Below are 14,803 nucleotides of genomic sequence, written 5' to 3'. Positions count from 1 at the left end.
ATAAAATTGCACGAAACACCTGCTAAATGAAATGATTTTGTCCCCAGTCAGGAGAGCGGCCAGCAGCCTGGGCAGGATAGTGGAGGTGTAGCAGGTCTCCAAGCAGGACATGTTCCCCAGGAAGAAGTACATGGGGGTATGAAGGTGCGAATCGGCCACAAGTAGTGCAATGATGAGGATGTTCCCTGCCAGGGTCGCAATATAGATCCCTAGAAATAGCAAGAAGAGAAGGTTCTGCCACTCAGGGAGATTCCCAAAGCCCAGGAGGATGAATTCTGTGACAGATGTTTGATTTCTCCTCTCAATGTCTGCTATGGGATGTATCTGGATAAACAAAGAGTGCAATATAATGTGAGCGCCATAGTGTTCAACTTTAATATAACGTTATCACCTGAGGCTGCAATTTCCAATGCATCCTAATAGATGTAGGCACCCAGGAAACGATTGGCAAAGGCTGATTTGTGCCCAAGTCCCAGTCACAGGAACTAGGATGATCACAGGAATGAAGAACCCAGCTTACAAGGGGAGTCTTAAGGAGCTTGGCTTGTTTAGCCTAACCAAATTAAGGCTGAGGGGAGACATGTTTGCTCTCTCTAAATGCATCAGAGAGATAAATAGCAGGGACAGAGAACAGTTATTTAAATCAAGGAACAATGTTGGCACCATAACAAATGGATGTAAACTGTTCATCAATGAATTGGGCTTGAAGTTAGACGAAGCTTTAAAACCATCTGAGGAGTGAAGTTTTGGATCCGCCTTACAAGGGGAGGAGCAGGGGCAAAACTCCTAAATTGTTTCAAGACCCAGCTTGATAACTTTATAGAGGGGATGGTATGATGAGACTGACTACAGCGGTGTGTAACCCACAAGCGACTGCTATTTGCCATTATCCCCAATGGCCGGAGATTGGACACTACATGGGGCGGGCTCTGAATTACTACAGAGAATTCTTGCCCAGGTGTCTGGCTGGTGGGTCTCACCCACATGCTCAGGGTCTATCCGAGGAATTTCCTGCAGGTCAGATTGGCAGAGACTCTGTGGCTGGCAGGTGGCAGGGGGGACAGGTTTGCCTTCCCGAACAGCATGAGGAATGGGTCATCTGCTGGTTTGAACCAGAGTGAATGGTGGATTCTCTGTAACTTGACCTCTAAATCAAAATTTGAGGACATCAGTAACCCAACCAGAGTTTCTCAGCTATTGCAAGGATGGATGGGTGAGCTTCTGTGGCCTGCAAAGTGCAGGAGTTCAGCTTAGATCATGACGATGGTCCCTTCTGGCCTTAACTCCTATGAGTTGATGAAAGCCTGAATTGCATTTGATTCCTCCTTTCCCCCTGCTACCTGTTGGCCTGTTAATCTTCGAATCATAGTTGAGGAGCTGGAATTCATGTTGTGAAAACTACTGACTTTTGAAAGCGGGTAAGAAAATCTGGCAGATGTGTCTCAATCAACCCCAAACTGTAGCTGTGTTTGATGAACCTGATGCATTTGATTCAAAACAAGATAGCTGCTGCCTCTCCCGTCCATCTTGCCCCCTTCAATCTAGTCTTGACAGTCCACCCTCAGTTTTATGCAGAGAACAGGTCAGGTGTCAGTGAGAGTTTCTGTCAGTCGAGATAACGGGGCTGGATTCACAGTTGTCCAAGGCCTTTATTGAGCTAGGTGGATATTCATTGCACAAAACATTGCAATAAAGATTATTAATTTAGCCCTCATTTTTTCCATGGTATCTTAGAGAAACCCAACAACAATTAAGGGATTCTGTCAGTCCCAGACATGGCCTCCTCAATTTATCTGGTTAGGTGAGATGGAGCTTGGTTGACTGATGGTCCTTGTAGCTGTCCCAAAGAGGAAAGTTAAGAGGGCAGGTGTCTCATGGACAGGGCACAAGACAGAGAGCCAGCGGTGGGCAATGAAGAACGGCAGCCAAGGCTGACTGGAGGTGGCAATGGACATCTTGATAGCGAATTAGAGACTGTAGGTCAGGTGAGGACAGCCTGTGTTGGGCCTTCAGAGTGAAGACACAGAACTTATGCTTGATGCAGCAGAGAAAGGGAAGGCTGCAAAGAGAGGGGTGGCATGGCCAGTGCGCCAGGCTAGAAGAATGATCTTTGCAGCAGTGTTCTGCATGAATAGAAGTGGGGCAAACTTGCGTTTGTCAATGCCGGGGAGATTGATGTTGAAGTGATCGAGGTGTGAGATGAGGAGAGCTTGTCTGAGAGGTTTAGAGGTGATGGGGGGATAGGCAAGGCCGTATCTTAGAGACGTTTTCAAAAAAGAATCTGCCCGATTTAGACCTATCCTAGGTGTGAGTCCCTTGCAAGAGATATAAGTTGCAGATGACACCCAGGTGATGGGCTTGAGTGACAGGCGGCTGGATGATGGTGGTGTCCACAGTGATTGCAAAAAGGGTGTGGTGTGGAGGACGTGGGGCGGGGGACAGATCTAAGAGTCGTGCTGAGCTGATGGAGAGACAGCCATGAGACGAAGTCAGAGACACGGGGCAAGATTTCAGTTTGAATAGAAGGAGACAGGTCTGGAGTAGAGAGATGGCTTTGTGAGTTGTCAGCATAGAGACAATACAGAAATCTGTGATTGTGGATGAGATTGCCCAGAGAAGGGCACCAAGAACAGAACCTGTGGGATAGCCACAGAAAGCTGGAGTGGTGATGAGGGAGATCTTTTGAAGGACATGCTGAAGGAGCGATTAGAGAGGTAGGAGGAGAACAGGAGAGGACAGAGTCACAGAAACCAGGGCAGAACAGGGTTCAAAAAGAGCATGGTCAGTGCTTTTGAAAGTGGCTGATAGATGAAGGCAGCGGAGAATGGAGAACTGACTGTGAGATCTGGCTAGGAAGAGGCCATTTGAGACGTTGGTGAGAGGGGTTTCAGTGGAGTGCAAGGAATGGAAGCCAGATTGGAGAGGGACTAGGGTAATACTGGAAGACAGGAACTGCAGTCAGTGATTGCAGACAGCAGCACATTCAATGAGCTCAAAGATGAAAGGAGGATGACGCAGTCACTTTACAGATGTGTAACTGACAACACATGTCAGAAAGCAGGGGAGAATCGAGCCGCGACGTCTAATAGACACAACAGTGATGAGTGTGGCATAAGAACCTGCAAAGAAAAGTATATAGACTGCAGTAAATAGTTTAATGCAAAATGAGGTGGGGTTGAGACAAATTAAAAACCAAAATCAGTTTGAAAAAACCCTAAAACCAATGGATAGCCCTGACTGGAAGGAGTAAAATCAGTGCAAGGCAGGAATTGTCAAGGGATAGATCTTACCTGAAGCTCCAGGATGTTTGCAGCTTGAAGTGATGCCCTCTATTTCTCAGGGTTAGGTAACCAGGATTAAGGACCCATGGCTCAGTTTAATCAGAACTAGGTTTCTCTCCATAAAGAGCCCAGGTATCCATGGAGGGATGTACAGGTGCCACAGTCTCTTCTGGAACAACATGCTGCTGCTGAAGTGGGGATTTTTGTACCTTTTCAGGAGCAGGCTGTCTCCTCTGACCACGCCTGTGAGGAACATTTAAATGACTGAATCTGGAGAGTTCCTGCTGGGATTTTTGTGTCCATAGCACAAACAACAGCTGTGACACAGCCACCTTTCCAAACCCACCTGACATCTCTCTGCTTCCACCTCATCACTGGGGCTCATCAAATATTTTCTGTCAAAACAAGGACAGAACCGAATTGTGCAGAGGAGATTTGCTATAAACTGGCCCTAGAGCTCTGGGGAAATCAGTGGAGCTGCCCAGTCCAGGGTGTTATAGCCAGGCAGGCTCCTGACTGGCCAGGTCAAGCAGAAGAATTGAACCCAGCCCTGCAGGCCCCGTTCCTCCTGCGTCCTGCACCAGCACATGCCGCTGTTTGCAACCAGATGCCAGTGATATACCAGTGATGTACTGAATCCTTGGAAGTTGCGATCTGACTCACCTTCAGCATCACTGCTACCTTTGAGGGGGTGCTGGTCCATGACACAGCTCCTTGCATTATGCTCATAACCATAGTAATATAATGTATCCAGGGGGTATTTGGAGAAAGATATTTAAGTTAAGAATAATAATCCCTAGCTCTTATAGTGCATTTCATCGGCAGAACTCAAACTGCTTTGCAAAGCAGGTGTCATTAGCCCCATTTTACAGATGGAGAACCTGAGGCAGAACCAAGGGAAGAGGCTTGCTCAAAGTCACCCAGCAGGCCAGTGCTCACTCTACTAGGGCTCATTGCCCTCTATTGCCTTTTGCCAGATGACAACACACTGAGAGACCTACACAAACTCTTCTCTGTGTTCTACACAGTCCTGATTCCCACAGCCAAACCCCTCATCTACAGTCTGAGAAACAGAAAAGTCAAAGAGACTCTGAGAAAAGCTCACAGGAGATTTATGGTTTCACAAGCATCCATAAGTTCCTAGGATTTTTTTAAAGGGAAACTAAACCAGAATGAACCTGAGTTGTTTCAGAGCACCAGCTGCTTGGTTCTGGATGCTCCCCTGCTCTGCTTTTTGTCTAATCCAGGAAGGAAGTTTTGGGTCGTTTATCACTCATACTTGGAGTTGGGCTTCCTGCTTCTTCTCTAGAGATATTTTTCTCATCTTCAGCAATGAAATTCCCATGATGCACCACACCATCTTTCCAAGAAATTAAATTGTGGTGCGTCATGGGAGATTGGGACACAATGCACCCCGTGTACACCCTTATGGTGTGATTGTGTATCATTCATATTCACTCTTGTAGTGTAACTGTGTATAATTTAATGCAAAGTGTGTCACGTAAGGTGTTTTTGGAATGCTGATCATTTTTGTTATGATAGCATGCTTCTCGCAATGTTACATGTGTCGTTATGAAGCTCTGCTATGTAATATTCCCAAATATGTGTCTCACATTGTTTGGAGCAGATCCAGGCAAACTGACTGCAGAGTGAGAGTTCACTCCTCACAAACACATGCATAAAATAATGTAACTCTTCCAGGAACACTGGACTGGCCTGAGCATCTGATAAGATGACGCTCATTTGACTCAAGTGAAGGAAATTGTGCTGGAGAGACCCCATGTGTGTTGAAGGAACAGGAGTTAAAGGCAGAGACATTTTGGTCTCTGGGGATCTCCTTTGCAATCTATCTATGAAGCAATGTCAAGCAACTGAAAGACTGATCATGGGGGGGTGGGGGGAGCATGGTGGGAGGCCAATCAACCAGCCTGTGGTAAGATAACATCAAAGACTATAAGGCTACTGAAGTGTTAGGTTTAGTTTAGAATGCAATTTACCTTTTTATTTCTTCCTGATCAAATCTGATTTCTATTATTCTGACATATAATCACTTAAAATCTTTCTGTACTTAATACATTTATTTGTTTGTTTTATCTAACCAGTGCATATGGTTTGATTGTGTGTAGAGACCTCATTTAGAGTGACAGAGCTCATGTATATAAATTTCTTTGATAAATTGACTAACCAGTGAGCTTGCAGAGTCCAGTGGGCAGCACTGAACTCTCTAAGATGGCAGTTTCTAGAGTTGCATCTGGGTCTGGGGATAGTGGTTAGGGGTCATTCTATTGCAGAATCCCACAAGTGGCTGGCAAAAAGCACTCTCTCATTAAGGTAGGAGCTGCTTTCTTGCAGGAGACTGTGAGTGAGCTGACCCAGCAGTGGATGGTTCACACAGCAGGGCAAGCACAAGACGGGCTCCAGGAGTGAAGGATTGGGGTTACACAGCAATACACCAGTCCAGATTGCAGAGGGGAATGTCACAGAGATGTATTCTCACCACAACCAAGCCTGCAACATGCAGACACTAGCACTTCAACTCGCATGAAACACCGTGGCAACATTTCTGAGTAGGACTGATTGTTAGAGCTATTAGTAATACAGGATACCCCTAAGGGTACACTAAGTCAAATTCCTTTTATTAAATCCAAAGGCCAAATGATGTTTATACAATTGCTCTGAACGTATCTAGAAACCTAAATAACAAGCAATTACTTCACCCATCCAGTAATAAATATTTCTAGGTAGTGATCAAATACAGAAGGACCACAGCCAGCACTAGACCCAACTTTAACATTATGTTAGCTGACTCCAACTTAGTAAGGCAGATATTAATGACAAACACTTAAAGAGCTCACCCTTTTATAGTTTACTTATTGCCCTTCCTTGACCGTTTGAGAATTTATTTCTTTGTTTAAACCACTTGGAACCATCCTTAATAATTAGGACCTCTTCTTCAAGGACTTTTCCTTCTTTCTTCTCAGATACTTTCTAAGTTGTATATTTAAAATAAAAGATATTATCTGTGGCCCATCCATGCCTAAGGTAGCCCACATGAAAATGCCTAGGTCAGGGCAGGCTGCAAAAGGAGAGCCGATTCTCCCAAACTAGTGGCTAACATTTTTGTTAGATTCACAAACAACGCTTCTGATACCCCTCCCACAGGTTCTTAAGAAGCTAAAAACCAGAAGTTACACAGCCTGCTTTATAGCGTTTCAGTCTTTGGCCCCAATTAGCAACTAGGTCAAATAAAGAGATAAGTCATTAAAACTCTGTTTCTTTCACCAAAAATGACTTCAAAGTCCATATATTTCAGATTCTCAGCAGAACTGTGGGGTTTGCAGGCTTGTAGAGTTCCTTGGGTGTACAACCAATACCTGGATGGGTCTCAGTCCTTTGTTTTACAGCTTTGAATCATAGAATTATAGAAGATTAGGGTTGCAAAGGACCTCAGGAGGTCATCTCGTCCAACCCCCTGCTCAAAGGAGGACCAGGCCCAACCAGGGTTTTCTCAAGATGGGCCTTAAAAACCTTTCAGAATGGAGATTCGACCACCTCCCTAGGTAACCCATTCCAGTGTTTCACCACCCTCCTAGTGAAAAACTTTTTCCTAATATCCAAGCTAGACCTTCTCCACTGCAACCTGAGATCATTGCTCCTTGTTCTGTCATCTCCCACCACTGAGAACAGCCTAGCTCCATCCTCCTTGGAACCCCCCCTTATTCTGTTGAAGACTGCTATTAAATCCCCCCTTATTCTTCTGTTCTACAGATTAAGCTAGCCCTCAGCCTTTCCTCATAAGTCATATGCCACAGCACCCTAAGCATTTTCATTCCCTCTGCTGGACTCTCTCCAATTTGTCCACATCCACATTAAAAAAAAAAAAGAAAACAAAACAAAAAAAACTTTCCTCTAAGCTTATAAGAACTTTTTAAATGTAAGAATAACTGAAATGTACTAATATCCAGAAACTGAACTGTGCACCAACATTGGGTGGACCAGTATTAAATAGTATCACAGCAGGTGACAGCCTGAGGATGGTAACCCTAGTCCGTTAGTTCAAAAAGTCACTGTTCTTGCCTTTCCCTTGCAAACTGAAGCACAGAGTCAGAGAGAGCCAAAGACTGGCCAATGAATTTTTCAAACAATAAAATGGCAATCGATGTCAGTCTCTCGTTGGCCATCATCAGTCGAAGATATGTTTTAATGAGCCTGAAATGTGAAAAGCTGTGTTTACCAAACGTGACTGTGGCCAGCAGCGTGAGCAGAATCCTCAAAGCTACCCACATATTAGGAAAAGCATCTTTCAGCTCTGCATCAGGAATGAATTGGAGAACTTGGAGTGGAGAATGCTTCTCGTGTGGCAAAATGTGACAGATGTCCAATTCGACACAGAGGTCTTTGTCATTGACATCCGAGCATTCCACATGTGTCACTGTCCGGTGAAGGTCCAAGCCCAGCGCCTTTCAAGCCTGGCACTCCAAGTAGTCGCCTGGGTTGCCTGCACCTAAATCCGTCCCTGGTAGCAGGTCTCCAAGCAGGCCAGGTTCCCTAGGAAGAAATACACAGAGGTGTGCAGGTGCTGATCAGCCTCAACTAGGACCACAATGAGGATGTTCCTAAGCAGACTCATGTTGTAGATCACTATACAGAAGGGTCTGTTGGTAAATTGGAAAGGGTAAAGAGAATAGCCACAAGAACAATTGTTCTTCTGAGCCAAGAAGTGGGATGCGTGAATAAATGAAACAATGTCCAGAGTTTTCTTTACAGGTGGTGGGTTTCTGCATCAATGGATATTTTCCCTGAATGATGAGATAATGAAATAGCAGGCTGTGATTTGAAAGGGGCTTATGGAGGTTAGGCTGTTATTGAAATTCCAAGATCTAGGTATAGGGCCATTCACTAAAGTATAGATTTAGGTTATGGAATGTAATTGACACTCCTATAGTAAATGCACATTTATCCTCTCCAAATTGTGATGAGATCAGAATTTCAATAATCTATATCAGAAGTTAAAATTCATGGATTTATGGATTCAAATGCCAGAAGGAACCATTATGATCTTCTAGTCTGACTTCCTGTGTAGATAGACCATTGAACTTCCATACAAAAAGGCTTCCCTGTCTGGGGAGATTACATTTTTAGGCTCATGGGACCTTGTTTTAGATATTATCAAATTATATGGATTACCTATGTCCCAAAATTTCACTTTTTATTATTGCATTGCAGAACATGGCAAACGCAGGATGGAGAAATCAACATCCATCACCGAATTCATCCTCCTGTGACTCAGGGAGCTGCAGACCCTTCTGATCTTCCTGTTTCTAGTGACCTACATCATGATTCTGGCTGGGAACATCCTCATTACAGTGGTAGTTGAGTCACACCCCCATCTACTTCTTCCTGGTGAACTTGTCCTGCTTGGAGACCTGCTTCCAGGGCCGGATTTAGGGGCAGGTGACCCAGGTGAGCACTTGGAGTGCCAGGTTTGGGGGGACTGGGTTTGGGTTGCTGTTCTTAAGCCATTCTACAGAACTTCTCTGGATGCTTACACATGGGGAATGTTCGGAAATCAGTGGTGAAGAGCTCTGTGTCAAGTTGGACAACATCTGTCACATTTTGCCACACAGGAAGCATTCTCCACTCCAAGTTCTCCAATTCATTCATGACGCAGAGCTGAAGGACACTTTTCTTAATGTTTGGTAGCTTTGAGGATTCTGCTCACATTGCCAGTCACAGTCGCGAGTGGTGAGAATCTCACCACTATTTGAATCTCAGGCTCATTAGAAGATATCTTCGACTGATGATGGCCAACAAGAGATGCTTGAAAATGCCATTGGGCAGTCTTTGGATCTCTCTGACTCTGTGTTCAGTTCACAAGGGCAAAGGCAAGAAAAGTGACCTTTTGAACTAGGTTTAACATCTGAAGGTTGTCACCTACTGTAAAGCTCTTTAAAACTGGTCCACTGAATGTCGGGTGCACAGTTCAGTTTCTTGATGTTTGTACATTTCAGTTATTTTTAACACTAAAAAAGTTCCTCTAAACTTAGAAGAAACTATTTTTTTTAATTGCTAACATACATGGCACGAATAAATACAGATTTACAGATCCTAGTGTGCAAATGTATTGTCTTATAAGACAGGGATCGATCCTTCATGCAAATCATGCATCAAAGCTGTGAAATGAGCTACAAATCCAGTAACAATAAGGTATTCAGAAGTTTAACAAATGAAGTGGGGGGAGGTGCTGAAGATACTCTTCACTTAGGGTGCCATTTAATTGAGGGCCAGCCCTGCCTGCTACATCTCCACCATCCTACGCAGGCTGCTGGCCAGTTTCCTGGCTGGGGACAGAACTATTTCTGTCAGTGGCTGCATCATGTATTTGTCTTTCTTTGGTTCCCTAGCATCCGCAGAATGTTATCTCCTTCCTGTGATGGCTCATGATCAGTACTTAGTAGTGTGTAAACCACTACACTATGGATCGTTTACGAATGGCAGATTTTGCTTCCAACTAGCAGCTAGATTTTGGATAAGTGGATTTGTTGCTATTAGCATAATTGTACAGTAAGGATTCAATGAGCTTCTCTATGAAAATGACCATTTCTTTTGTGATTTCACGCCACAGGTAAAAATGTTTTGCATTCGCAGCCAGGTGTTGGAACTTGTGGGTTTCATGCTCTGCTCTGTATCCATACTCCCCCTGTTTCTGGTAACCCTTATCTCCTATGGTTTTATTATATCTACCATCCAGAGAACCCCTTCCACCATTGGGAGGCAAATGGCATTTTCACCTCCTCCTCTTGCTCCTTTGTGGTTACAGCATTTTGGGGGACAATAACGATTGTCCATATCTTACCAAACATCAATGCACTGCAGGAGCTGAACAAGATGTTCTCTGTCTTCTACACAGTCTTGACCCCCATGGTCACCCCCTCATACACAGCCTGAGGAAAAAGAGGAGAAAAATGTCCGAAAATTTATGCCTTCAAAAAACCCTAGAACCTGTTTTCTAACTTTGCAGAGCAGTGATCTCATACAGCAGGTAGCAGAAAGGCAATTCCTCTGGGTGTGGGAGGTTGGTTGCATCAGGGCAGTTTGTACTGTCTGCAAAGAAAACACAGCACTAACTCCCTAGTCTCAGCCCTTCAGAGGTGGAATAAAGGGAGATGCAGCCTGCCATGGAGAAGGATACCTCTGCCCTTTGTGGTTGGAGGGGAAAGAGCATGTTTGAACACAGAACGCGTCTGCTGCCCTTCCATTCAGGTAGATGCAGGTCTTCTTGCTGAGAAGATCCAGATGCTGAAGACCGATGAGAAACAAGAACCACAGCTGAGGAACCTGAATCCTAGTCACCAAACCCTGAGAAATAAAAGCTGATCACTTCAAGATTGAGCCATCTGGGTAAGCTTCCTAGAGCACCTTTGAAAGGGGCTTGAATGTGAATTGTGAATATTAGCGAGACAAGGTGGAGAGGTGATATCTTTCATTGGACCAACTTCTGTTGGTAAGAGAGACAAGTGTTTGAGCTACACAGAGCTCTTCTGCAGGTCGGCGATGGACAGACTTAATTTATAATAATAAAAGAGATGCCGGGGCTCAAGCAATATTTTTTACATTCATAGCTGATGTGGCAAGCCCAGAGCGGCTGGGGCTATGAACTGCCAAGTCTATAGGTGCCGGGGCTCAGCCCTGGCACAAAGTAAGCACTGGCGATAGGTACTCAGAGCCTCACAGCTATGAACAGAGAGTTTAGCATTAATAATTAGCACATGCTGTAAGGGACCACTCAAGATGAAGTGGCCCTTTAACACACCCGCAGTCAGAGGATAAAAGGGGGCATTTAGTGGGTTACAGATTGTTATAATAAGCCATGAATGCAGTGTCTTTATTAAGACCCTGGTTTTTGTGTCTACCAAAGTTATGAATTTAAACTCTCAGGTTTCCTTTCAAAAGCGTTGCTCAGGTTTCCTTTGAGGATAAGGATGGACGGGTTTGACACAAAGCAATTGCTGTGTGAAAAGTGTGCACCCACTTGTGACAGGGTGTTTCTGTCTTTTTTCCTTTTCCTGCGTGCGTTCATTCAAGAGGGTCATGATTGTCTCATTTCACCCACACGGTTGTTACTGGGCATTGGATGAGGTACCCCACAAGTTGTGATAGGCATGTGGTGTATTGAGGGAGGTGTCAATCATTGTAGCAGTGGAGATAAGTCAGCACAGTTTGCCTCTGCTGTTCTGGCAGGGTGTGGTGCCACTTTGCATTGGTGTGTCCTAATCTCTAGGGAGCTCAGAGGTTCACAGTTCAGGGGCAACATCTTTTTTCTCTAGTGCCTGTCTGTTTCCTGGTTTTTCACAATTGTGATGGTGCTCAGAGGTCCCTCCATGGTTAGAGTTGCAGATCAAGCCTGGTTTTGCCTCTTCCTAAAATCCACCCTCAGAAGAGCTGTATTTTATTACTGCTACATAGCTAGTTTCAGGAATTCTCATCTGAAACAGAAAAGGCTTTGCCAGTCCCTCAACATGTCATCTTCATCACTGTTATCACATGAACTAGGGCAGGTTTGACTCCATTTCATACTTTTTGACGTAAGCTGATCACTTTGTGAGAGGGTGATAGTAATTATTCCTCTTCCTATAGGACACTAAAATGCTGAATATGCCAACATCTGTTATCAGATTACTTTCCATGACTTCTGAGAGAAGATCAATGCCTCAGTATACCAGACTCAATCGAAATCTCAGTCCAAGATTTTAGCTACTATATTTATTGATTTAGATTCTTCCCGAGACACGCCATGATTCTGGTCATTGCCACAAGTGGAACGCTGCCTTGAAACATTGTTATTAAGCTCCAGTATGTCACTAGAAGGGCTATGATAGCAGAGAAAGAAGTGGTCTGATCTGTCATGTCAGTACTTGGGCTACCAAAGACGTAGTATTTATTTCTCTCATATGACAGATGTGGTCTGCAGGGATATGACTGCTCTGTTCTCAGACTGAAAATCCTGGCACTATGCTCTGAAGTCTACATTTAGCCTTAAAATTTCAGCTGGTGACCAGGAGAGGGAGAGGAGTTTATGAACATTTATGGAATTAATTTGAAACACTTGATTAACTTTCACCTCTATCCCCTCCCGATTCAATAGCACTGTTTGTTTTATTGTTCCTAGATTCAACCCATGGCTGACACGGACTGGGGAAACCAAACAGCTGTAATGGAATTCATCCTCCTAGGATTTGGGGATCTCCCTGACCTGCACATTTCTCTCTTCCTGATATTTCTAGTGAGCTACATTGCAACTGTGGCTGGGAACACCCTCATCATTGTGCTAGTTGTGACTGACCGGCACCTGCACACCCCCATGTACTTCTTCCTGGGGAACTTGTCCTGCCTGGAGATCTGCTACAGCTCCACCATCCTGCCCAAGGTGCTGGCCAGTCTCCTGACTGGGGACAGAACCATCTCCGTTAATGGCTGCATGACACAACTGTACTTCTTTGCCATCCTGGCAGCTACAGAATGCTATCTCCTAGCAGTGATGTCTTACGACCGGTATTTAGCCATATGTAAACCCCTGCGCTATTCGGCTCTTATGAACACCCGGTTTTGTCTCCAGTTGGCTGCTGGGACATGGTTAAACGGTTGTTTGGCTATTACCATCTTTATATTGTACATGTCCCAGTTCATATTCTGTGGTCCGAATGAAATTCATCATTTCTTTTGTGACCCCATCACACTGATAAAACTCTCCTGCGGAGACACACGCCTGATAGTAGTGTTTGATTTCATCCTAGCCTGTGTATTCACCCTGCCTCCATTCCTGCTAACCCTGACGTCCTACGCATGTATCATCATCACCATCCTGAGAATCCCTTCCACCACTGGGCAGCAAAGGGCCTTTTCCACCTGCTCCTCTCACCTCATCGTGGTGACAGTTTTCTATGGGACCCTAATGAGTGACTACATGCTACCACCTCTCGACACACTGAGAGGCCTAAAGAAAGTGCTCTCTGTTTGCTACACGGTCCTAACCCCCCTGGTGAACCCTCTCATCTACAGCCTGAGAAACAGAGAGGTCAGGGAAGCCTTGAGCAAAGCAGTCAGCCAATACGTGGCGTTCCCAAAAAATTGCAGAGACTCCTCGATCATAACTTAGGCTGAGGTTTTCAAATCTGCCTGGGTGATTTAGGCAAAAATCCTCCACTGAAATTAAGTTGAAAACGCCCGTTGATATCTCAGCACTGATGTGAAAAATCAGTCGTGATGATCTGCATGGAGTTACTGAGGCAGAGGGTTCATAGTTCTTGTAACACAGCATACAGGAAAGTGAGGTTGTGGACAGCGCTAACAGCCTGTCATTCTCAGCAGTGATACATAGAGGATGATGGCATTTTTCTGTGAGGTCTCTAAACATTCACTCTGGATGAGGAGTGTGTATTGCATCTGAAAATGTGCAGAGTTGAGATGTTGTGTAAGGCACAAACACCACTAAATATCAACGCAAATCCCTGTGCACGTCCCCTGTTGTTCATTGTTTCTCTGTGTTAGACAATAAAATCTGATCATCAAATTCCGACAACCTGCTACAAATAAAACACAATGGGGATAGATTTGTAAGGTTTGTTGTTCCAAATCATTTCTTATGCCCCCAAGGACAAAAAGGAGAATCCAGCTAGAGTTGGGGTCAGTGTTGTCTATCCAGAGAGGAAGGAGCAGTGAGGGAGGCAGCCATAACTATTTTCCCATCATGGAATTTTTAACTAGGCACTGGACACAGGGGAGACAAAATTTTCAGCAATTTTTTATTCTCATTTTTTATAACAACAAAGGTTTTGACAATAAAAATACGAACTCCTGGTGCAGCCTGTGCGGGGACATCTGTCACCCCTGAAATTGTACCTCTTGCCATCCCCATCATATCCCCCCTGCAAACCAGCTAGTTCCACTGTACTCCCACAGGTCAGATGTAAACAGCCGGGCCCCAGCAATGACCTTCGCCAGAACAGCTTTATCGCTCTGATCTGGGCTAAGCCCAGCTGGGACCGACTCCAGCAAAACAGCAGCATTGGGCCCACTTGGCCTTCAGGTGCAGAGGGCATGGGCAGACTCAGAGCTCAGGTTCACCAGGGTGCAAGGAGATGCACACATGTAGAACCCACCAATGCTATTCCTGGGGAACTGTCAATGGTCACCATGAAAGGACTCAGCGTGTGGCACTGCAGGGCGGAAGCTGCTCTGCTGCTGCCAACTGCACAGAGCGGCACCGCACCATCAGCCCCAGGTGCCTTAGACAGCTCTGCTCCACGCAGGGCCCCTCCTCAGGGAGTGAGGCAACCCATGGCCGGAGGAAGCGGCTACCTCCTACCAAGAGGCAGAACTCCCATGGGGTCAAACACGGCAGCGCTGGCTCAGTGACTGGAGCACGTCAGGACTTGGCAAGAGGTGGGAGAGCTGGGCACCAGTGAGAACTGAAGGGCTCCAACTCTGTGGACGGGATTTCCCAAGGAGCCCAGTGGAGTCAG

General features: G+C 45.2%; 1 protein-coding gene across 1 annotated transcript; it reads left to right on the top strand.

Moving 5' to 3' along the window:
* Positions 1-12,438: 12,438 nt before the first annotated feature.
* Positions 12,439-13,437, top strand: LOC137146118 (olfactory receptor 11A1-like). The gene has a single exon (XM_067537272.1). The coding sequence runs from the start codon at positions 12,460-12,462 to the stop codon at positions 13,435-13,437; it is 978 nt and encodes a 325-aa protein (XP_067393373.1). The 5' UTR covers positions 12,439-12,459.
* Positions 13,438-14,803: the final 1,366 nt, after the last annotated feature.

This window comes from Emydura macquarii, unplaced genomic scaffold (assembly GCF_026122565.2).
Source record: "Emydura macquarii macquarii isolate MOO-44397 ecotype Brisbane River unplaced genomic scaffold, CSIRO-AGI_Emac_v2 contig_3699, whole genome shotgun sequence".
NCBI lineage: Eukaryota > Metazoa > Chordata > Testudines > Chelidae > Emydura > Emydura macquarii.
The sequence above is the reverse complement of the archived record's forward strand: the minus strand, read 5'-3'. Positions and strand labels throughout refer to the sequence as shown.